Raw genomic sequence first — 13831 nt, 5'->3', positions numbered from 1 at the left:
ATGTTCGCAAATCATGCAAACTAGCTTATTGAGCCAAACAGTGGCTAGAAACGGGTTGGGAGGCAGTGTGCTTCATCGTGTCTTGACAATGATTCAGGCGGACAGACAAACTCTGTTTTTTTAAAACCAGCCAATGCGTCGGGACCTTATGATACTGAACAGCTCTGGGACAATGCCTGCCCATGCCTTCCAGATGAAGGTCTGTGATGTCCCTTCCGAAGGCAAGCGCCTTGTTTATGCTTTGCACCAAGTATCCCATCCAGGCCTTTTCGTCGATGGGCCGCATTCCATTGCTGGCTGTATTCAGAAACCCTAAGCGTGCTGAATGTGATGACCGGCCGGGCTACGAGAGCCTAGCCTGAAGTCTAATGTCTGCATCCAGGTCTCTCCGATCACAAGCCGGCGCCATTGTAAAGAGTTTTCTGTCGGTGGAATGAGGGCCACCCATACTAAACAAGCATCAATGTGACCATCTTCAAGGTGGAAACGGGGATCTGTCGAAGCACTCTACAAATTTGAAGGTCTAGCACTCCAGAAAGTCCTCGTGGCAGGATTCGAAGCAGTGGCGAGAGAAACCTTGTTTTGTTAGCCATGCATGGGTCGAAAGTATATTTCAATGCTCCGCCACACAAGTATGGCCAGTGATTTCCATTTCTGATCGCGCCAAGGCATGCTGAGAACACCGGGGTCTTGTGTCACAAGATTCAAAGAGGTCGAAGGAATTGGTGGAAGCAACAGAGGGGACCAGGCTCAAGCAGAATCCTAGCAGAGCCACAGACGCAATGGTCGTAGCGAGCAAGCACAGAATAGGCAACATGCGGCAGAATCGGTTCGGAAACACCCACCGCCCAGAGTGGCAGAGCAAAGCACCTCTCGACCACAGGAGTGTTGGCCGCTACATCCACGCAGTCGTGATGCTATTAATTGAGCGCGATACGCGCTTTCTACCGAGAACTGAATATGCTAACTGGTCCTAGTTCTGAAACTTCCTGGGACCTCCTAAAAATTCCTGGGACCTCCTGGAACTTCCTGAGACCTCCTGGAACTTCCTGAGACCTCCTGAGTCCTACCTCTTGGTATCCTAAGAGCCACCGTTGGATCTCCCATAAGCCACCGTTGGATCTCCCAAGAACCACCGTTGGACCCGGGCCCTACCGTTTGAGCTCGACCTGCCCCCCACAGCTGAGACACCCGTAAGCCAGCTTACCGTCCTCATACGTGGTCGTGCCCTTGCTCTGCATGAGGGCCCACTCGCCTTTGGCGGGGATCTTCTTGCACTCGGCTTTGAGGCACCGGGCCGCGGTCTTCTTGTACCGCAAGCCGCACGAGTTGCAAAGCTGGCCCTCCTGGCAGCTCCAGGACGGCCGCCAGCACGGCGACAGGTCTGTGCCGCAGGAGATGCATATGCGCAGCGAGCCCTGGGCCGGGCGGGGCGGCGATTTCATCAACTCCAGCCGCGTCTTGTCCTTGACTGACGGCGGGGTGATGGGGATGAAGTGCGTGCGGTGCGAGGCCACGTGGCTGCCGGCGTGGGGTGCGTGCTGCCGGCCCTCGAACGAGTGTTGGGGCGTGCCGTGGGCTCCCAGCGAAAACAGGGGAAGCGGGCGCGCCGTGGACAGCGAGCCCACGTGATGGGCGGCGTGCAGAGGGCTCGGGGGCTTCTGGGGGTGGGCATGGGCGTTTGTGGGGAGCCTCTCCAGAGAATAGGCGTTTGTGGGGAGCCTCTCCAGAGAACAGGCCTCCGTGGTGGGGCTCTGCAGGCCGTCTGGCGGCCGCGAGAGCTGCACTAGCAGGCGCGCCAATTCCATGTACTCCGGGAACTTCTGTACGTCGTGGAGGTAGGTGGAGTTCAAGTACGTGTAGCTGGACTCGTAGGGGAAGTTGATTTTGCGCTGCGCAAACGTCGGCACGGCCTTGCAGCTGGTGCGCGAGTCGAAGCACGGCTTGGCGGGAGGACCCGGCTTGGCGGCAAGGTTCGGCTGCCCGCATGCGTGCCGGTTCAAATACGCGTACTTGTCCAACGAGAACGCGGGCTTGGAGTGGCGGATCGAGTCCAACAAGCCGAAGCGCCAGTGCTCGTCGTTGGGCATGTACGTGTCGAAGTAGTCGAGCGACACCGTTGGCGGGCGGGCCTTGGGGCTGGGCTTGCGGCCCGCGGCCACGTCGGGCATCGGGCCCAAGGCGTCGCTGAGACTGGGCAACGTGACGCTGCCGGCCAGGGCTGCCCGCGGGGGCACCGGCACGTGCATGGGGCTGCAGGCCCGGCTGGAAATCGGCAGCGAGGGCACGGTCCGGGGTCTTTTCAATGCGGGCAACGGCTCCCCGGCTGGGGCACCGTGCGTGGCGTGGCCGTCGTCGTGGGACCTGCGTTTTTTGGGGGCCCGGGGCCCGGGCGGCACGGCGTGGTGCGGCGACTCGGAGCGGACTTTGCGCGCGGCCCGCTGGCTCGTGAGTCCGGAGAAGAGCTGGCCGAAAGACGCCGTTTTGCCATGGCCGCGGCCGGGGGCGAAGGGGCGGTCGAGCTGGTTCGGGTACATGGGCGGCCGGAGCACACTCATGGTATTTTGTTGTGCTTGAGGGGCGGCCCAACAAGCTGGGGGGATTTTGCGGGCAGGAAACACGCTGCGTGGGTGGTTTTGCCTGGGTGCAAAATGGACAGGATGCTGGTGCTGGCGCCGGTGAGAATCTCGGGGATGCTCGGAGGTCGCCGCAGAATGCCGGAGAGTGCCGGGGTTCTTCTTTAAAAAGACGGCGCGGCTCGCGTGGGCGCAGGTCTGGGGTTTAGTGGCGGGCTTGAAAAAAAACGGGCCCGGATGGAAGGTTCCGATAGCGTGGCGGTGCGGTCTGTCGGGGCTGGCGTCAAGGTCTTCTAGAAGGAAGCAGACGGTGCGCTGTGCCTAGAGACAGGTGCAGAGACGGGGCCCGGGGAGACTCAGAAGCAGGCGGCGCAAAGAATGAGGCAGCGAGACGCGGGCTGGATAAGCGGGCGGCAGGGCGGCAGGGCGGCTGTGGTTTGTCTTCACAGGGCCTATTGGAAGCTGTCTTGAAGGTCGGTTCCAGCAAGGCAAAGTAATTAAAGGCCGGCGAGGTATGCAGGACCGCGGGCAGTCTGATGGGCCTGAGGCGGTGTCGGAGCGGGCTTTTGGGTCTGGCAGTCAAACAGACTTTGGCAGCAGGTTCGATGCAATATGGCTTTTGCTGTGGGGCAGATAAAAAAGCAAGACGAGCGGTCGGAGCGGAGGGGCTGACGGTAGTGCCTCGCTATGCAAATCTGGTGAGAAGGAGTGACAGGTGATCGAAGGACCAGGAAAACGACGTGCAATTGGGAAGAAATGGAAACACGCCAGATTCCGGCTTGCGGAAACTCCGTCTCTTATATACTGAGGGCCTGGTTGGAAAGATGCTGCCCTGCTTGCATGGAAAGAGCCCCAGATAAGACCGGATCAGGCGCGGATCAAGCCTTGTGCATGGGGTGCTGGTCCAAAACAGCCGCGGCGCGCCAGGCACCAGATCCGTGCCCCAGAACTGCTGAGACTGGGCCCGATTCGTGCTGGCTCCAGCCGCAAATTGGCCGGATCGGGAATCGCGTCCTGCAGCCAGCGCGCGTGCGGTGGCTGGCTGGCCCGACTGGGCAAGCGCTGATCCAGCGAGCTCTGAAGCCTGCCGCAAGTGAAATCAAAAAAAGCCTTTGTGCTGGTGTAAGGACTTTGTCTTGATCCGGCCAACGCTTGATTTGGGCACGTCGCGTCCTTTGTTTATTTGGAGGCTGGGCAAACGTGTTTCACTAGCAAATGGATAGGAGCTGAGAGTGTCCCGATACACCAAGGCTTCCTTAGAGTCACTGCAAGCTATATGGATTTGAGGCAGTGTGCGATGGCCAAGGGGTATTGGAGATTCTCGCTGATTCATACTGCTGGTGTAACGTGTGAGCCAGGCTGTTCGGAATACTCTCGGGTTGGTGTCTGCATATAGACGTCTTCCACGGTCCAGGAATAAAGCCGTTTATGTGCTTGCCGACGAGGATTTCAGACAGCACACAAACGGGGATCTCTAATCCAAGGTGCCATGGACCTCAAAATAGGTCTCTGACGATTCCCAGTAATTGGAACTTGAAGCCATGGAATCAAGGCTCAATGTCAGAAGTAACCATTTATTAGTTTTTTTTTTTTTAGGTACTAAGGTCCTCACCGCCGGCAGCAACTTCACGATTGAGTAGTGCCAGTCAGGAACTGGCGCCATTAAACTGGGCTTAATATAGGTAGAGGCTTATCTGTTGGTGACACGTGAGGTAAGAAATCACCTTTGTATTATGAGAGCCGTGTATGTGCAGGTGCTACTTTATGGTTGGAGGTCTGTGTATCAAACAATGAAGAAGCTCATTCTGACAGAGACATAAAAGAATCCACAGGCTGTATATAATTTTCTTATTGTGACTATGGAAATTGTGTGGAGTACACAAGCATTTCAAAGTGCCAGATGACATGACCCAATGCATGAGTCTGAGTGGTGCGCCGCTTTCGAAAATAAAAGATAGGTGCTGGAATTTAGTGAATGACACTTCACGTATTAGGAACAAAGAAATGTGGATAGAATACACCAGAAAGAAGACAATCAGGACAATGTGAGTGGGTATAGAATGGGTATAACAAAAAACAAAATGATAGACAATCGAAAGTAGTCAGTGATGCAGTCATGGTGTTAGATCCTGGGGCACGAGGTAAAGTTTATTCCAATAATATCTCCAGCAGCATGGCAAAAAATAATTAGCAAAATCAAAAGCGATATGCTTTGGAAACAATAATTTAAATATTATAGCATGAGTTACTATGAATGAGACTTCTCATGTAGAGAACAAGAAAACAAGGCGGATGATGAATTGGAAAAAATGAAGGTAACGAACAGAGTACTGCTTACAATAACGGCTACTTTGAAAGATTGGAACAATAAGACTGAAGACATGTGATATATCCTTTTTGACAGTGGCACAAGAATGCGTCTGAAATAAATGAGATATCACAAGAATAGGATTAGCAAGAACAAGGGAAGCTGAAGAATTGTAAAAAACCAACAATAACACAATATAACAAGAAACGTGGATAAATATGAAATAAAAATCTCATCGGTTTCCCTCCTGGCATTCTATACCCATCTCATACGCTTCTCCGACAAAGACCTGAAAGTATCCATCACGTTCTGCACATGAGCCCTCGCCGCATCGGCATCTCTGATCTTTTGGCACCTCCAGAACTTACAAATATAAGTAGCCCCGTCCCTTTCCCAAGTGTCACTCTCTTTTCAATCATTACACACTATGGCTCAACAAACAGGATGTAGAGATTCCGGCGTGCACTCTTCAAGCGGGAATGGAGGACCAAAGAGCGCTGGCACGCAGCCCGTGGCGCCAGCTAATTTCGAACGTCAGATCCATGAATATGTCAACCACATCCATCAGAGCCGCAACCGCAAAATCCGCAGCAAAAGCGAGTTTTCCCAGATCCAGAAAAGCATGGAGTTAGTCTATGGGCGCAACACACGTTTATTCTGCGTGGACATCGAGGCTTGGGAGCGCAACACGCAAATCGTGACTGAAATTGGCGTTTCGATCTACGACCCCCAAAAACAGGCAATGGCACTTTTGCCCGTCTTGCAATCGTACCACATCATCATCAAGCAGCTGCAAAACAAGCGGAACGGACGGTACGTGCCGGACCATATGCACAACTTCATGGAAGGCCAGCTGATGTTGCTTCCATTGCTCGAAGCCAAGGCTTTTTTGCAGTGCCTCATTGACAAATACTTCGGCAAGCAGACGGGCATTGCTTGCGTGTTTGTGGGCCATGATGTGCACAACGACGTCGACTACCTTGCAAAAATCGGCGTCCGCGTCCCCAAAAATGTGCCGCAGTTGGACACCCAGAAGTTGTTTGCCTGTTCTCATGGCTTACATGGCGCCAGTTTGCTGAATGCACTCCGTACAGTCAAACAGCCTTTTGCGTTTTTGCACAACGCGGGAAACGACGCTTATTACACGGTTTTACTTGCTTTGAGGTTGTGCGATCCTAACGTTCGTTTGATGCTAGGGCTCGATCTCTTGGCTGACGGCGAACAGCTTGGTGACCGCAAGAATTACTTGAAGACGCCTGCAAATACCAGTGTGCCCATAGCCGTTGATTTTCGGGCTGTTCTCCGCCAACTAGACTTGTAACATACGTGTACAATGGAGCCATCATCAAACGTTTGTTGCCAGGACAAATGTTTCTAGAAAATATGAAATTACTTTCAGCAGCGGTCTTGATTCAAATTTTGTTGCCGCGTTTTCGTTTATATGTCAGACGGAGACAACTTTGTTTCGCAGTCAAAACGGATTTTTGGACAAATCCTAACAATTGATCTTGACTGGCTCAAGATATTTATGAAGATCAACAGACGCCTTTGCATTTCTAGCATGCTGAATCGAGGGCTCAAGATATTTTATTTCGATTTACTTGTCATGTGTGTCTCAAGTTTGAGCAACTGTTTATTTCTTTACGGTGTAGTATTCTTGATGAAGGATTTGGTCGATTTCGCTGTCTCAATCAAATTTGAAAATCATTATACAATGAAAATGGTGCTTCCAAAAAAGGCCTGTACCAGAATAGTTTCTCTTTTAGGCAAAACCGGGCTGGCCCATTCGTCTCAAATATTTTTTAATTTGAACTTCTAGCCACATGCATCGTAAATGTCCACATCTGTTTGTGACAGGTGTCACAGATGAGCTTACAATCCCGGAATCATGGTAGCGTCTTTCCACAGCTCAAAGTAATAGAGGAAAAAAGAAAATTCTGGCGAGTTATCAAACCGTTCTATCGAGCGATATACCTCCAAGCTTCATTGCCTCTTACAATATTACTTAGCATCAAATGCAGCGTTTCTTATAAAATTTAAAGGCCAACGGTGAAGTCTCGCATGTACCTTATGCTTACACCTCCGTTTTTAAAGCGTAGAATGATACATTTTCGAGAGTAAAAGCTTATCAATGATTGTAAACTGCTCATGTTTAGGCAAAAGCAACTACAAACGTTCTATTATTGTTTCAAGAAACAGGGCAATAAACAGTGTCGCCAAGAACTCCAATTCTGTGGCATTCAGTGGAGCTTGACGGTTGGGGAATTCAATGGTTTGCCGACTGGTGGGGCATATGTTTTCCGGACTCTACCTGCTACCATTAAATTTGATATGATCAAGCACACAACATAAAATGAATTAAGTGAATCATAGCACAAGACTGATTGAATGGAAGGAAACTGAATTTTTAGACAGGTAAAGACATGTAGAGCTAAGACCTTGTTCAATACACGACACTAAAAGCAATAGCATTCTGCTTGTGTTTATTTCTGAGATATAACAAGTTTACGGGCTATTATAATTAAAATGCCAAAAGAACACACACTCCAAATACTGCAAGCAGAACTGAAGTAGCAAAAGAGATGGTCCCTGTAAACTGTTTTTGCCCCGTGGGCGTCAATTGCGAGCTTGAACTCATGTTTGCTAAAGACCTTGACAGGGGTCCACCATTTCGAGTAGCCAGGGGAATTGAGCTCGTGACCACCTCAATATTTTCTTCACTGCCATGGAAGGCCTGCGCCAAAGAGATCTCGTACTCTTCCAAGTCATACACAACATAGGCGCTACGAAGGAAGTTGTCACCCAAAATTGCATATGAAGCGCCGCTTAATTGATCACTTGGCAGTTCCAAAATTCCCAAATAGCACGAGCTTCCCAGTCGGAAGATCAAGTCCGATAAGGGCACTTTTATTCTAGCTCCGGAGAAATAAAACACGGTGAAGATTCTATCTGAAGCTTTCTCGCAATTTATTGTATAAGCTTCAGACGAATTCATATATGCACCCAACAGTGACGCAAAACCATCCAAAATAGCCCCCGGGAGATACGTCAAAGAGGCGCCGGAATCCAACAATGCCAGGACTTGAGACAGAAACACCGAAACGTTGTGTGATGTGCTTTCTAAAGTGATGGAATCAAGAATAATGTCGAACCGAATCGGCTTTGCAAAATATTGGGCATTAATGTTAACAAGGGGCACTGTATGTAGTTGTCCGGTGTATCTGGCGTGGTCAACAGCACCAAACAATATTGACCCTGTCAGAGCATCTGAGGCGTTCAAATAGAGCGAGTATAAAACTTTGTTAATGAGACCCGTAGACTTCAAGCGAAGTGGAAAGTTTTCGTATGTGTACGGAGTACTACGTCGATTTATTCCAGAATAAGTCGACTCTGACTGAGCAAGTCCAATACCAAAAACACTATGCCTTGATGTTGTTTCATTGACCACAGCAAAACTACAATCGGGGATTCTTATTTCTCCAAACGCAACGTAGTCGTGGCCCCAGTAGCCCTTGGCGTATGTATTGCTCAAGTACGAGATGTGAAATTCTGGAGCTGTCGAGTTGACTTTGAAAGAGTCCGAGTCTGCGGTGGCGAACGAGTCAACTTGAGCACAACTACTTTGGCTGTCTTCCCGTGAGTCCAAAGCAAATAAATCTTCCACAGTGTTAATGCCGGCTTCATTTCTATTGTTTGTCGATACATCATCTTTTGTATGTTTCGACATTTCAAGATTTATGAGACGGCGATGTGAAAAAGCCCCAAAAGTCTCAGTAGACCTTTTTGACAACTCCAATGATTCTGGGCATGAAGCTTTGCTGGACATTACCCATAAATCAGAAGAACCGGTATCAACAACCACATTTATCTCGGCGCCCTGGGAGCCAATCTTTAAAGTGGTGGAATAAAAAGTCAAGCGATTGGCTAACATGAGCTCAGGAGAGACATTTCTTGTCATCAATTCCGGTTTCCCGCCCTTAACTGCTTGGGAAGCTGAATCTCCCCTCAAAATGGAGAATTCCATTTTGAGTGTGCTGGCGTTTGGGAATTTAGGATAAGTGGTCACTGAAGCCAAAGCTAAAGCCAAATGAAGGCACAACATATTTATAATCTTGTTGCTTTATATCGCCATCAGACAAAGTAAATAAAAATTCTTTCCGAGAATCAACAAGGGATATTCCAGCGCGTTCTGAGCGCGTCCGGGATCAGCAAATATTGAACAATAGGCAAAATTAAATGACCTGTGATATCGGAGGCAGTGCGCCACCCGGTTTTGAAAATCGTAAGTTCATCCATTCATGGCGATATGATCATTGAGGTCCACAAAAGCCATTGCAGTACAGATTCAGGCTTATTAAGCTTACATTCTGCAGTTGCCAGCTGGTGGGTGTTGCATGACAAATTAAGCCACTGAAAAGCCTACAAGCTATATATAGGACAAACAAAGGTAATACAAAATCCAAGGAATCACTACTTAATCTTAGACCCGTTTCATGGACCCAGGGCTCCATGAAAAAAAAAAAAAAAAACTTCCTTCTGCTACCCGCCTACAAACAAGGCTCAAAAAATGCACATGTTTTCTCTCTCGCATGTACTAGTCTTATGTTGTTAGGAAAATAGGTGGGGTACATAATAAGAAAGATGGAACTATAGCGAGACGCCAGTCCATGTCTGCATGCAGTAGCCAAACAGCCCTCTATGCAAGGCTCGCCTGAGCCTCTTTTTCATTTTGAGTCGTTCACTCGCATCTTTCAAACGGTTAAGCAGTCAGCCAAAGTCAACATTTTTGCTATACATAGATTCGCTTGCCAATGATATCACATTAAAGGACCTACATATGTGTGTCATCTCCTGCGAGTAAAAAAACCCAAAGACGGTTTTTGTATCAGATTTTCTTCAGGCTCAAAATGCCGCACATTCAATTTGTGGATGCAGAAATAAAGATTGTTCGTCCTTCCACCTCAATACTCGAAATTCTGGTTTACTTGGTTCGAAAAAATGAACTGGGAGACAAGACACAAAACTCTATGATATTAAAAAATGTTTTGATCCTCGTTCAAGTTCTTATTCATTACTCTCTCAATTATGAGAGGGCTATTTGGCGTAAAAATTGGTGTCACCTTCAAAATTTGTCAGTAATGCGATGATTTCTACTAGGATAAAAATATTCCAGACTTACACCTCTTACGGGCTTCAAATACAAAGCCAACTTTTCTTGAAGATAAGTCCTTAAATTAAAAGGTGTAGCTAAAATCAAGGCTTTGAATTTGTGACTCGACGTGCAACCTGATCAGCTGCAGCCTATTCTGTTGCAAGCAAAATAATAGTTCATTTCAAAATAACCATTGACATTTAAAGCTCCTTGGGTATTTAAATAAGCAATGATGTCGTTAACAATTTATTTGGTGTTCAGAAAAACAAAAAAAGTGCTTATTTTCGTTCTTTTCATTCAAAGCTGTAGTCAGTTATTTACAAGCCTTTAGGATCATTTCTTATGAACCTTGTCAATTCTCCAAACTTTACTTACACTGAAGCCATGGAAAAAATAAAATCAGCACTTTTGACACTTCATAGGCTTAGTATGCACCCAAGCCAAACTTCAACTGTTTTTTTCTTTAATCTCCAACTATATTTAGCCATCCAATTGTATATTGGACTGGAGTATTGTGTCCTTTAGACACTATTTTCTTTTTTTTGCAGGCTTTCAAAAACTGTCGACATGTTGTTCTTATTTTCTGAAAGCTTACAGCCTGATGAGATGCAGTAGTTTTTGGAGTTTCGCCAGCGGAGTAGAAGCTTCTGTCCCTTGATTTAAGTATCGAAATTGAGGCTTGTTGTTGATTCTTGTGCAGTCAAAACCTCATTAAATTCCAGTTTAAGTAAGATCAGGACCCGGATTCAACCCTTTTTGCAACGGCAGCTGGATGCGAAACTTTCAAATAGAAACTTTCCTCCCACCTTCTTAGGTGCACAACACCCTAAGTTTAGGAATTAACTTTTCAAAGTTACTGATGATACCATACTGGAGATTATCTGCATACTTAACAACACAAGCACCCGCTTCAAGCACTACAAGTAGGATTGGTATGGCCAAAAATTGTCTGCGACCTGGAGCGTCAAGGTTGATATTGAAGCCCAAAAGTGCAAGGTTTCTCAATAGATCTCATTAAATGCGTACAGCCCGAGGAACCGAGCTCGAAACCACCTCAACATCTTCACTTCTGTTGTGACTGGCTTGTCCCAAGGAAATTTCATATTCCTCTAAGTCGTATACAACATATGCGCTCCGAAGGAAGTTGTCGCCCAATGTAGCATATGAATCATCATGATTACCCTTTTCCATTTTTAAAACTCCCAAGTAACAAAACCTGTTAAGCTCCAAAATCAAGTCTGACACTGGCACCTTGATGATAGCGCTGGAGAAATTAAAGACAGCAAAGATGCTGTCCGATTTATAGTGACAGCTCACTCTATACAATTGCGAGAGACCGGCATAAGCCCCTAATCCCAACACTAAAGAGTTGAAAGTTTCCTCTGGAAGATATGTCAAAGAGGCGCCGGAGTCCAAAAATGCAATTATAGGAGAAGAAGATATGGAGCTTTTTTGAGAAGGAAATTCTAAAGTGATCGAGTGAAGGACGATATCAAATCGAATCGGGTTGGTGTAGTTCGTGGGGTATATGTTAACAATGGGCACGGTTTGTAATTGTCCGGTGTATTTAGCGTGGTCGACAGCACCAAACAATATTGACCCCGACAGAGCACCTGAGGAGTTCAAATAGAGCGAGTACAAAACCTTGTTAATTACACCCGTTGACTTCAAGCGGAGGGGCAAATTTTCGTATGTGTACGGAGTACCGACTAGGCCCTTCCCGGAATATGACACTTCCAATTGAGCAAGGCCGATTCCCAAAACGCATTGTTTGGATGTAGTTTCGTTAGCCACGGCAAACCTGAAGTTGGAAACATTTGCAGATCCAAATTCAACGTAGTCCTGGCCCCAGTATCCCTTTGCGTACGTGTTGTCCATGTAAAAGATAGAAAAAACCGGGACGGTTGAGTTGATTTCAAAAGAATGCGAGTCTGCAGTATTGAATGAGTTTGGTAGAACGCAGTTAGTTTTGCTGGTTCCCTGCGGAGTCGTAGCAGAAGCGTCATTGGTGGTGCTTCTAATATCCCTCTTTTTGTCGTTTGCCAGAATGTCTTCCAGACCCAACCTTGGTAATTCTGGCTCCATGGGGCGACTATTCGAAAAAACAGCAAGCTCTTCGGCAGATCTCTCAGGGCGACCTGGTGTGGTCAGACATTGGATCTCGCTCGACATCACCCACAAGTCAGAAGAGCCAGTGTCAATAAGAACGTCAATCTCAGCGCCCTGTGGGCCAACTCTAAGAGTCGTCGAATAGAAAGTAAAATGGTTTATCAACGCGAGCTCTTGCATATCGTCTTTTTTAACTAATTCGACTGCCGCACCCTCCATCGAAGAAGCACGAGAGTTTGCTTTTGATATCAAAAATTCCATCTTGAGTGTGCTGGCCTTTGGAATCTTAGGGCAGCTAGCTGCTGAGGCCAATGCTACTAAAGCCAAATAAGAAAGGCTGATCATGTTTCAAGCTTGAGGACTTTGCATCTTTCAAAAACAGGCTTTCAGACTTCCTTTTTAAATCTTTTTGAATGTTTGAGGATTTTCTATTAGCGCCAAATAATAGCCGATGTCTGTGCAAAATACACAATGTATTAAGCTTTTGAGCATGAATGAAACGTTCGGAAACTTGTGAAATATATAATGTAAAGGGAGCTATTTGGGTCTATAAAGTACTAAGTACTGATGTTTCTTAGTAGATGAATCAACTAATAAGCTTCTCTGGTCCTTGTGCGTTTAAGGGCTTTTTTGCAGAAAGCAGGATGTGGCTATATATTCTCATAAAACCGCTTTGTTCCGACAGTCTTTCGTAAAGAAATATCTCCACGTCTTGTTCTTCTTCTGCTCGTGGTTAAGAAAGCTTGCAAAGAGATCTAAGAAATTTGCGTTCACTTTCTTGTGATGTACTTTAATATCGTCGGTACCGGAACCTTGAATACAATGAATCCGAATACTGATACAGGTCAAATTCTAATATGCAGTGGTACAAGACTTCTCATGCGGGGTTTTCTCGTGCCCCTTCTGCAAATTAAGATACTGCTCTACATCTTTCACAAATAAAAGTAGACACTTTAAAACCAAAAGGTTATTCAATAACAACGTACATACAACCCAGCAACTAGAAAGTATTGCCATTGCATTGCCCGTCTTGGTAAGTCTTAAAAAGTGATGGACGCCAATACACTCTCTTCACTTGAAGAAAGTTTGGATTTTTTGTTTTCAAACCAGACTCTTCCAGGAGACTAAAAAGATAAGACAGAGGTTTAGCCAAAGAAAGATTTTGATGAAAGGACATTGATAGTGTTCGCCGTGCGACGCAAGGTCTCTGGGCCAGCCTTACACTGATGGTTCCCTTTGGCGCATATCTGTCTGTTCTTGTAAGTTCCGTCAGATATCACATGCCCGGCCCCTCATTGAACGCTCTTCTCAACTCGAACACTTTCTCAGTTACATCCTCGTGATCAAGTGTGTAAGACATGGCTCTCTGCCTTATACTATGAAGTCATTATTATACAGGAGTAGAAACACATATATTTCCAGCAAAGTTGCTAACATTCTTGGCATTGAAGGTTACGCAGAAAATTATTGAAAATGCTTCAGATGACGAACAAGACACTTGAAGACACGTGCAGGCGAGTTGCCATGTCTTTTAGAAACTTGCATAAGCAGCAGATACACCAGTGCCGAAATTCTTTGAGAGATGCTCGCTGCGGGTCTTCAGACAAGGCTGTCGAAAATCCATGGGATAGACAAAGACAAAAAGATGACAATCGCTTGTATTGATATGTGTTTCGACGCCGATAG

General features: G+C 46.9%; 3 protein-coding genes across 3 annotated transcripts; 1 reads left to right on the top strand and 2 right to left on the bottom strand.

Annotated features, from left to right (window-relative positions):
• Window positions 1-1151: 1151 nt before the first annotated feature.
• ASH1 (DNA-binding transcription repressor) lies at window positions 1152-2558 on the bottom strand (the record flags this gene model as incomplete). Its single annotated transcript, XM_018853977.1, has 1 exon — window positions 1152-2558. One exon carries the CDS (start codon window positions 2556-2558, stop codon window positions 1152-1154), a length of 1407 nt encoding a protein of 468 aa, XP_018713086.1.
• Window positions 2559-5245: 2687 nt separating this feature from the next.
• Window positions 5246-6705, top strand: METBIDRAFT_31467 (uncharacterized protein). Its single transcript, XM_018855857.1, has one exon. It carries the CDS (start codon window positions 5312-5314, stop codon window positions 6203-6205), a length of 894 nt encoding a protein of 297 aa, XP_018713085.1. The 5' UTR covers window positions 5246-5311; the 3' UTR covers window positions 6206-6705.
• A 381-nt stretch (window positions 6706-7086) lies between these two features.
• Window positions 7087-12574, bottom strand: METBIDRAFT_54737 (pepsin-like aspartic protease). The gene is made up of 2 exons (XM_018858292.1): window positions 12175-12574; window positions 7087-8514 (listed from the first exon to the last, which is right to left on the bottom strand). The coding sequence occupies exons 1-2, from the start codon at window positions 12488-12490 to the stop codon at window positions 7406-7408; spliced, it is 1425 nt and encodes a 474-aa protein (XP_018713084.1). The 5' UTR covers window positions 12491-12574; the 3' UTR covers window positions 7087-7405.
• Window positions 12575-13831: the final 1257 nt, after the last annotated feature.

Source organism: Metschnikowia bicuspidata (assembly GCF_001664035.1).
Source record: "Metschnikowia bicuspidata var. bicuspidata NRRL YB-4993 chromosome Unknown METBIscaffold_2, whole genome shotgun sequence".
In the NCBI taxonomy this organism is placed as follows: domain Eukaryota; kingdom Fungi; phylum Ascomycota; class Pichiomycetes; order Serinales; family Metschnikowiaceae; genus Metschnikowia; species Metschnikowia bicuspidata.
The sequence above is the reverse complement of the archived record's forward strand: the minus strand, read 5'-3'. Positions and strand labels throughout refer to the sequence as shown.